This window comes from Mytilus trossulus, chromosome 9 (genome assembly GCF_036588685.1).
Source record: "Mytilus trossulus isolate FHL-02 chromosome 9, PNRI_Mtr1.1.1.hap1, whole genome shotgun sequence".
Taxonomy (NCBI): Eukaryota; Metazoa; Mollusca; class Bivalvia; order Mytilida; family Mytilidae; genus Mytilus; species Mytilus trossulus.
Window position 1 is genome coordinate 22,454,458 of NC_086381.1, and position 10,677 is coordinate 22,465,134.

Below are 10,677 nucleotides of genomic sequence, written 5' to 3' on the forward strand. Positions count from 1 at the left end.
ATTATGCATTTAGATTGCGACTCGTTTATACAGCTATCTAAGATGTATCATTATCAATATTGACGGCTGAATATCTGACAGCCATATAGTTATGGAATGTCCGACAACGAAGAGACGATGAACTGTTTATAAATACATTTTGAGGGTTGTTTATACAACTTAAAGAGGACATTGACCAAAGTAACATAAGAACATGTATACAGTAAACATACGCTAGGGGTAATCAGAGAAACTGGAAAGGAGAATGAATAATATAGCAATACAGATGATCAAAAGTAAAACATTCAATGGTCACATTTTAACATTACAATAATATTGAAGATTAGACAAAGATAACACACGAAACTCAGGGATAACTCCGTTTTAAATATCAAAATTAGAAGGTGTTGAATGATAACCAATGAGACAACTCTCCATAGGCATTTAATGTCTTCTTTTTTTTTGACATTTTGAAAGGCTTTCTTTTGAGCAATTTCTGTTACTGTCGGGATAAGTATCGACATGAGAGGTGTTGCTATTCAATGGAAGCCTTATTATATATATTCATTTGTTAATGTTTGCCCCTAAGTACAATACACGTTAACTACTTAGAATCTCTGTGTAGTACTTCCCAATCATCAGTGTGCGCGCAGTTGGCAGAAAATTAATCCCATCGTTTAATCCGCTTTCATCAATCTTTGAAGATTAAGTATCCTCAGCCTACAACACAGACTCCGTAATGAAATTACATAATTTAGATTTTTATCTTCCGCAATTTATAAAAGAAAGTGGTCCCGATTACAAATTGTATTACGTTGAGTTACAAATGTTTGCGTTATATCATTCACTCTTTGTCTCTGATGACGAGATAGGCAAATATGCAAGAACCATTTATGTCGAAATTTGTTTACCGTTTGAAGCATCATATGGGTTCTAATGGGTTTTATGAGAAGAAAAAAAATATTAAAAAATGATTTTTATTTGATTTTGTGTACTTAACGACTTCTTCCTTATATTTTTACTTCCTTTAATCTATTATTAAGGAAATGACCATAGCTTGAATAGTTTCCTGGTGTCTTGCACAACTCTTTGTGAGATTTTTTTCAAAACCCCTATTAATAACCTCTTATTAGAGAAGTGTGCAAAATTGTAATAAAACTGAAAATAAAGATGTTAGGGTGGAAGTTCATATACATTGTCCCGTGTGCAAAGAATTCCAAATTCCCAGCCTTGTTTCGCTGCTGACGATACCTACACTGAGGTGAGTAGATGTATAATTCATATTAATTAAGGTTTTTGAAAAGTTAAAAACACAATGTCACAGAATCTATTATATCTTACTGTTTTAGGAAAGATTCATATACAATAACCCTTTTGAAAATAAAATAACAACATATTGTTATAAATTTAATCATGTTCTTTGAATCGTTAACAGAAACCTTTATATATATGAAAGCATGAAACATTGAAAGCGCTGGTGACATTATTTCAACAAACTTTAAATATTTGCAGTGAAAAATACTTTCAGTCCTTAGTTTAAAGTGAGATATTTAATTGATAAAAGATAACAAGAAAACGTATCTGGATTCTGAATTATTTGATGGTTAGAGTGAATGTTCATTGAATCATCTGGTTGAAGGCCACAACCTAATGAATTTTTTAAATGCAATACATGTAAATAATTTCCAGGAGTTCAAAAATGGTCCTTTAACTAAGCAAAGTTTGTGGTGGGACATATAAAGTATATTTATTAACCATAAATGTAGCTCCACAAGGAGAGGGAGACCAAACTGTCCCCTCCCCCCCCTAAATCCGATTAAGATTTATCTCAACTTAAAGAAACATTCTGTCTATTTTTAGATTTAAACACCAATCCGTTATCTTAAAAAGCACATTTTAAAAAATCATTTATTTAATACTAATATAACAATAGTCGCACAAGTGTCCATTGTGATTTAGGAGATTTTCAATTGATTTTGTTCATTATAGTAAAAAAACAATGACGTATTTTCCACATTTGTTTATGTAAAATTTGGAATGTATATACACAGTTCGTGATAAATTATGTGAGTCATCTTATGTGAAGTAAGTTATTTACATGAAGCTGCCAATTTTACATCGCTAAGACTGCAAGATTAATTAACACGAACATCAATTTCTGCTAAAACATATATGCAGATAAGTAAGCTCGTGCAACTATATATACAAAAAACAAGTAGATTAAAATTACACTATACCTATTGAAAGCTGTTTATCTTATTAGTTCTAAGTAAACTGTGTTGTACGTATATATATATCAATGACATTGCACTTCATAAGTATGTACTTTTGATTTTTACGATTTGATAACGTATCATCATCATAATCATCGAAATAAAGGTATTACTAACAGAAGGTAACAGTCAATGATAGAATGATATCATTGTAGATAAAATCAAAAGTAAGATTGTGTATGGATTGAAATCAGTATTGTTTTATGAGATCATCACATTAAAACAGAAGGGCATCGTATATAAATTACTACTATATAAAGAGATAGATCTCACAGATTTAAAGTTAGCTGTGCACATTATCATAAGAAGTACCGATTCTATACATGTACTATAGTATAGTAGTTTTGAAGCAATAATTTTATGGAGTTGATCAACTCTCAAAATTTTCTCGTTTTTGAAGGCAATTATTTATTTTACAGTAAACAATGCCTTTCAAACCACCAGAGAGGTCAATCTGTCCAGCTTGTGGAAGCGCTGTGTATGCAGCTGAAGAAAAGTTAGGAGCCGGTAAAAAATGGCACAAAATGTGTTTTAAATGTGGTAAGTGATTTAAAAAATGAGATCATAGAAGAACACACTTTTATGGCTCAATTATCGTGAATTTGATAAAAAAAAAAAAATCCAGTTTCATGGTATCAAAAAAACGCATCGTAGATTTGGACAATAAATAAAAAACTAACACTACATCAATAAAAAAAATTGTTATACATTGATTATACCTCTTTATATATCTGTTGAACATGAACGATTTCAAGTTGTATATTCCAATAAATAAGTTTACTCGTTTGTTTGTGCAGTCGTTTGTCTCTAATCCCCTTTGAATATAATGGGGGAAACTCGTAAATAAGATGCTCGACACATTTCAATATTCATAAATATTATTTTGGTTTATTTATGTGATGGAGATTTATATGTCAGTTAAATGAAACAGTAAACGAACAACGCGACGCAATAAAATAAAAACATTTATAGTTTGATAAATAATGTACAAAATGGCTTGTGCTCATTGTTGAACATCTTACATTTCCCTATGGGTGCTAAATTCTACGTCTTGTTTGTCTCCTGTGGAAATCGTCTCATTGCCAATCATAGTACCACATCTCCTTATTGTTATGAATACCTAAAGGAAACAATATGGTCTCCTAACACAAGTGTATAAACAATACGCCAAACTCTGAAGACCCCTCGAACCTGAAAACGTTTTGAATAAATCTAACAGACTAGCAAATTACTTAACATTTGAACAAAAATGCTTAATAGAAAACCGATTTATATTATATTTGATATAAACACACAGCCACAGGCGAGATTCTATACTTTTAGCAAATACAGTATCAACACATTCCTCATCCCTTATTTTACCTCAGTGAATATCAATATACAGAGAAAACGCAAAAATATACGACAATTTAGAAACACTTAACTCAATAGGAATCATAAGAATGGCATACTATGAACAGTTATATCTTTTGCCTCTGGTAAATATTTAGATTAGCTGGATTATTTCCGAAACCGTAAATGCACTTTATACTTAGAATTTCATACGATATATCATATAAACTGCAATTCATTAAATAATTAAACATGCATAAATGTGACAGTTCATTTACTTTGTACATGTATGCAGTAGGCATGCAAATGTATATCCAACACGACACTAGAAAATGAAATGTGTGCACTCAATCATCATAAAACATTGATATGGTTGTTTTTTTTCAGGTTTATGCAATAAGTTGTTAGAAAGTACAACTGTAGCTGAGCATGAAGGTCGTGTGTATTGTAAAGGATGTCACGGAAAGAAATTCGGTCCAAAGGGCTACGGATTCGGTCAGGGAGCGGGTGCACTCAGTATGGAAACCGGATCACAGTTTGGAAACAAAGATAGTGAGATGAGGTAAGATTATCATCGATTGGGATTTCAATTCACCACACGGTTGGTGAAAAATCGCAGTGCTGTTAATGCTAAAATAGATAGATGGATATCCATTTTACCACACGACCGATGAAAAATCGGGGTGCTGTCAATGTAGGTGGAGAGTTAACATTGGATGGATTGAACTATGATTGATAACTTTACTCAACTCTTCTTAAAATTAACACAACGTAAAGCCTAAATATGTACAATGGTTTATGAAATATATGTTACGTGGTAACACAATTTATTATCAAACTATGATTATTATAAACAGAGGCGGATTTAGGAGGGCAGGGGGCCCGGGCCCCCTTTTTTGGGAAAAAAAATGGTTGTTTATATAGGCAATCACTGAAGCGTGACTGGAGTCGCCCCCTTTTAGGCAGTCAGTGGGCCCCCACTTATGAAAAAATTCTGGATCCGCCACTAATAAAACCGAGGAATGAGACCAGAAACAAGGTTTTTAAATTCTGTAAATTGTAAAAATTATATTTTATTTATTTATAGCAATCGTCCAAGGGAGCAGCATGTCGGACCATCAAACTCCGGACCCGGTCCTCATTGTCCTAGATGTGGTAAAACTGTGTATGAAGCTGAACGAGCTATAGGACTAACAGACGTAAGTTATAAGATCGCTTGAATGAGATATCTAGTGTTTTTAAAAGTGTCCTTTCACCATTGAATGAAATGAAATATTTTGACCATATCCAGTACATATCATGAAGTAATTTAGTGTCAGTCGAAAGTTCAATCTAATCACCTGATCAATTGACATTGTATTGACTTCAGTTTTATGCCTCACCGTAGAGGAGTGGGCATTGAGTTTTGTCATCGTCCCGCTGTACGTCCCGAAATTTATTTCCGTTCTCTAGTTTGCCTCAACAAAATGTAATGAAACTTCTACGCAATGCTTATTGAATTTGGGTGGTGTCATTTTTACCTTTCTAGAGTTATGCCCCTTTACAAACTGAAAAGAATAGAGTATGACGACCACAGTCAGTCATTTACCTGTGTAGATCATGTACATTCCTCTTTTATTACCTGTGTAGATCATGTACATTTGGGGCCTCTTTTGTTACCTGTGTAGATCATGTACATTTGGGGCCTCTTTTGTTACCTGTGTAGATCATGTACATTCGGGGCCTCTTTTGTTACCTGTGTAGATCATGTACATTCGTCTTTTGTTTGTTTTAGGCTTGGCATAAAGGTTGCAGTAAATGTAAGGAGTGTAACAAGCCTGTAGATTCTACAACACTATGCAGACACGAGATAGAAATCTACTGCAAAGGTAAATATGAAAAAAGAAGATGTGGTATGATTGCCAATGAGACAACTCTCCAAAAGAGACTCTCCACATAAAGCCATTCACAGAATATGTTTATTCAATTTGTTCGATGTACTTCTTAAGTTATGCAAGGGTTTGACTATGGGAAATACAGGCTAATAATTTTTACGCAACATGTATAAGTAATTATAATATCATATGTTTGTAAAGGAACAATTATTTAAAGATTAGGACTCTTTCACTTTTATACAACACTCGATGCAAGTATCATGCTATATAGATTCGTATTATGAATTGTTGAATTAATAAATGTATACATCTTCACTCATGAAGTGTTAATTAAAAGTTTATTTTTTTACAGGATGTTATGCAAAACATTTTGGACCTCATGGATTTGGTGTTGGATCTTTGGCTAAATAACTGCGAACAAAACTGCCTACGTCATTCTAACGTAGAAACAGTACCTGCCGAACTCCTTGTCGTCACGTGACAGAAACACAAACGATCGATCAATAGCTCACTGGCTAGCCGTGCATGCTCTTAGTTTGACCCTTTCATGTGGAACATATAATGTGCAAACCACACTCTTTTAATTTATCAAAACTACTATTGTTTTTAATCTTGGTTATATTTTTTTTATATTAAACTTTTTAGTTATCTCCTTGTTTTCGTTGTTTCTTCACATTATCGGTAATAACATTTTTATAACATACACTAAACAAAGGACTTACATATGCGCCCGTGAACGTTTTCTTATTCCGTAACAGTGGCGATGTCGTATAGCGATCCCACACACCACTGTTTAGAAGTTTGAAACTTTTTATGTCAAAGGCTTCCAATACATTTGGTCTCAAGTGTGCCTGATAGATCATAGAGGATTACAACAGAGAAAAAAACGTATGCACTGGAATCGGTATTATTTGTTATTTGTATATAAACGTTCAAATGAGGGGGGATTTAAGCAATTTTAGAATACCGTACGTCCATCAACAATGACAAAGCACACACAGTACAATCGCCTACAATAGGCCCCAACATGAAAAATATAGAATAATTCAATTGAGAAAAAAAGAACGACATCATTTACAACAAAATTATTTACGAAAAACGACATATGAACCAATGAAACCAAGGTTCCACAGATTCCTGACATGTGACGGGGTTAAACATTTTTATATACGAATAAATTTTACTAGGGTTAATTATAAATGAAACATACCACAAAACTGAATGAACTGTTCACTTTTATATTGCATATGTATACATGTTTATATTAATTAATAACATATGCTGGGTAATGCATTTCTTACGAGGTCCAATTTGTCAGCCGTCATCACGTAATAACGACGAATCAAAGAATTCAACTTTATATATAACTAATATAGTACAAAGGTGTAGATTAAAAATTACACCACTCCAGGCCCTTTTGTTTTCCACGTAATTAATATTGCCAATAATTAAGAAGTTCCGGATCGAGTCCGATACCGATACCAATAGTATATTCACCTGTTACCTATTACCTTATCTGAACGTTCCGCATCTGACAGGCGCACCACCAAACGGTGTATTTAGGATTAATATGCTATATACACGGGTCATAATCACAGGGTTGACACAACTAAATTGTCAAATTGTTACCTATAACTTTATTTATAACTAATATAGGACAATAATGTTGATTAAAAAATACTCCCTTCCAGGACCGTTTGTTTTCCAAATGATTAATATTACCAATAATTGATAAGTTCCAGTTCGACGGGTTCATACAGAAAGATTTGAAAGCAGAGAAAACTGTGTATCTTATAATAGGCATGACTTTATCAGATGACAATACTAATACTAAAATAAGGCTTGCACATAGTAATATACTTTGATTCAGTCACGGACCCGCGAAATCACGGGTGTGTTCTAGTATAAATTATATATATTTCTACAGAATTTAAAAAAAAAAATTCTTTAACAAAACCGTGGATATTGAATTCTAGGACATAGCATATTAAATTTTATACTGTAAAAGTTGTGCGATTCAAAAAATTAAAACAAAGGAACAACTTATTGTTTATAAAGGGAATCAAAGACTGTAAAAAATATAATCTATCGATCAATTCAACTGATTGCATAATTCGCAGCAGGTATATATTGCCAAGAACAACTTGAAGCACCCATGCAGTATCATGATTTATATTGTTAATAGCAAACAAAATGCGTGTTTTACGGTACTTCTAATTATTTTATAAAACCCAAAACTGCGCGTATGTATGAACCGAAAAAATACACATTTACATGTAAAAAAAAAAGATCATTTTAACAATCTAACCTAGAAATTTGTCCCGTGTTCCATGTAATAACAATATCCTTTTTCCGTAACAGTCACGTTTCTTAAACACTCCATTGTCACAAATATATGTACAGCCTAGCCTCTTCATGGTTTCTCCAGGTTTTAGGTTTCGATCAAATACCGGACAAGTCATGGACTGTTGGACAACCTTTTGAGCATTATATCCATTTACCTTTTGACCATCATAGTCATTTAAAATTTTTGAAAATAAGTTTTCTAGTATTCCAGTTGTAGATTCCGTAACTTCTGATAAATGCTTGCTTTTGCCTTTATATTGTTTTCTGTTTGTTTAACGTTAGCTGCTTTAGTTGTATTCGGCACTCCAGAAGTACTGTTCATTTTATGTATTTTTTTCTGTGAAACTTTCGAAACTAGTTTGTGTTTGGAATCACGATGTGTTGCTTGAGTCGATGGAATATTAATGAATTCAAGATTAGCATTCTTATTACAAATTAGCATTGTTCCATCTAAGTTTTCAACAGCCATTCCCACACCTTTATCTGAACACTTGCAACTCCATAAATTATCGTCTTTTCTAAACTCACACTGAATTGTTACCTTATTAACAGCTGACACAACAAACGAAATACTGAAAACAATTATCCCAAGAAACAATAAATCTCTCATTTTAAAATTGTAGATGCACAAATACTAACGTCCATTGTAACAGTTGTACATTTGTATGACTATCAATGAATAAGTGTTATACTAAAGTGTATAAAAGTGAGCTAATTAAGCTTGCATAATTTTTCAGGTTCAGGTTGTTTTAAATACTTCTTATATATGTATAGAAAATCTGTTGCCAGTATAAAATAAATTACGAAGTATTTAAGATTACAGTGGTTTTACATGATATTTCCTCCAAAAAAAAAGCCATTAGATACGTCTTAAATTCGGAACGACATACACTTATTTATCAAAAGAAGATTAGTATACTAGAATATATAGTATGTGGTGATACAAGATAATAATTCAAATGAGAAGGTATAGGTGAATGATACAACACCTCAAGACTTGTTCGTTCAATTGCATACAGCTACTCTTAATTATTAAGATGTGCATACCGCGGGTGCTTTGGGTAGTTGCTACAATGCCATCCTGGTCAAATAGGTACAATGTACATTGTATTGTTTGTCTCTCCGTTAAACACACAACAGTAAGGGGTACGAGAAGATTGGTTGGCATGGTCTCGGAAAAATTGTGTCGTTTGAGTTGATACTTTTATCATTCAGGCTATAACATAGTCACCTTATATGATTAAAAACAGTGTGAACAGCTATCACATTTAGCAAAGTATATCTCACATTCCTAATTATCATCTTCACACACATGTTTAACATCTCGCATTTAATATATATTTAAGACGATATAAATGCAAATAGAACACACTAGCTTGAAAAAACTGAATGCTGTATACATGTAAGACAGAAGTGGTATTCCATCTTACAACCATAGGGTATTACATCTGTGTCACAACTAACGTCAAAATAGCGCAGAAAAATCATTCCAATTCAAGAAATTCGAAATTCTCTATCAAAAAGGATGCATTCAGAAAAGACGACAATTTCAGAAGTAAAAATAATCATATGCCGTATAAACTAAGGTTAGTTTGTACCATAGATGGTATTGTATTACATCTATGTTTTGTACCGATCAGATTGGGTTACCTTATATAAATGCTATCCACCTCTTATCATAAATAAAGTGCTCGGTGCACGTGTTAGTAATATAAGCATCGACACCCAATACAAATCTCTTTGCACTGAAAACTACATCGTTGATTATAGAACTGTTGCATTTATCGATAATCAACAGAGAATGCTTTTGACAGTTTTCTCGTAATTAATTTAGAAAAGACTTAGATTAAAGAATAATGTTGATAACGCCTTTGTTTACAAAATGTATACCATACTCTCTGTTAGAAAGATTCAGACTAAGTAACAATTTGCTTAATTTAAGATTCGTCTTTTCAATAATCATAATAAAATCACAATGAGCGAATGTCTATATATACCGCCGATTCAAATTACAAATGTACTACTTAAAACATATGCATAAAAAAATCAGACGGGCATTAAAATTTCTCTTTTTTTGTATTCTTTACAAATTATAGCTTTAAACCCATTATATATGATCGATTATTTATTTCTTAAGGTTCAGTGGCATATATATCAGAACAAATTAACAAAAAAAATAATATAAGAGCGGTCTGAAGGTCGTAGTCTGAGCGATTTGGGTAAATTGGATGGGCACAGAAATTTTACCTTGCACCAGGCAACATACAGACTCAAAGAATTTTTAAAAAGAGTTTATATCGTGCAGAAAGATTGACACTCTTTCTCAAGAGGCATTGTATTTCACGTTCCCATTCTGACAGAACGTGGCTGCGTACTTGTACATCCTGCACAACTAACTAGACTTCCCACTTTGTCGAGGGTTTTAGTATACTGGTGGAAAAAAGACAAAATTTACCATATTTATAATCGACAGACACCTTCAGGGTAACTGTCTTATTTTATGAATACCCAAATGGTTATTATTAAGTCTTTGAAACGGTATTTGACGATTGTTAGAGGTAAAGTGTAAATTGAAGTGTACAGTGAATGTACTATTCGCCGCTGAACTAGCAAATACCCCACAACGATAGATTAGAAGGGCGTTTGTGTGGCTTCATGACCCTAGACATTTGTATATAATCCAAAGGGACAATAAGTTCGGCTGTATAAGATGTACAAGTATGCAACCGCGTTCGTTGAGGGCCGAGAAAATCGACATACATTTTTTTGTTAGAGTTTTTTTTTATTTCCGGCAATTATGACCAATTTAAAAATCCTTCATCCGTCCCCGCAATCAACCAATCAATTTTAGTGACTCAGAATTCGTATACAGT

The 10,677-nt window shown here is 32.9% G+C and overlaps 1 protein-coding gene across 1 annotated transcript; it reads left to right on the plus strand.

Moving 5' to 3' along the window:
* The first annotated feature begins 1,034 nt into the window (after positions 1-1,034).
* LOC134685322 (muscle LIM protein 1-like) lies at positions 1,035-6,106 on the plus strand. The gene is made up of 6 exons (XM_063544990.1): positions 1,035-1,240; positions 2,672-2,792; positions 3,972-4,146; positions 4,672-4,783; positions 5,359-5,452; positions 5,811-6,106. Exons 2-6 carry the CDS (start codon positions 2,678-2,680, stop codon positions 5,867-5,869), a joined length of 555 nt encoding a protein of 184 aa, XP_063401060.1. The 5' UTR covers positions 1,035-1,240; positions 2,672-2,677; the 3' UTR covers positions 5,870-6,106.
* The last annotated feature ends 4,571 nt before the right edge of the window (positions 6,107-10,677 follow it).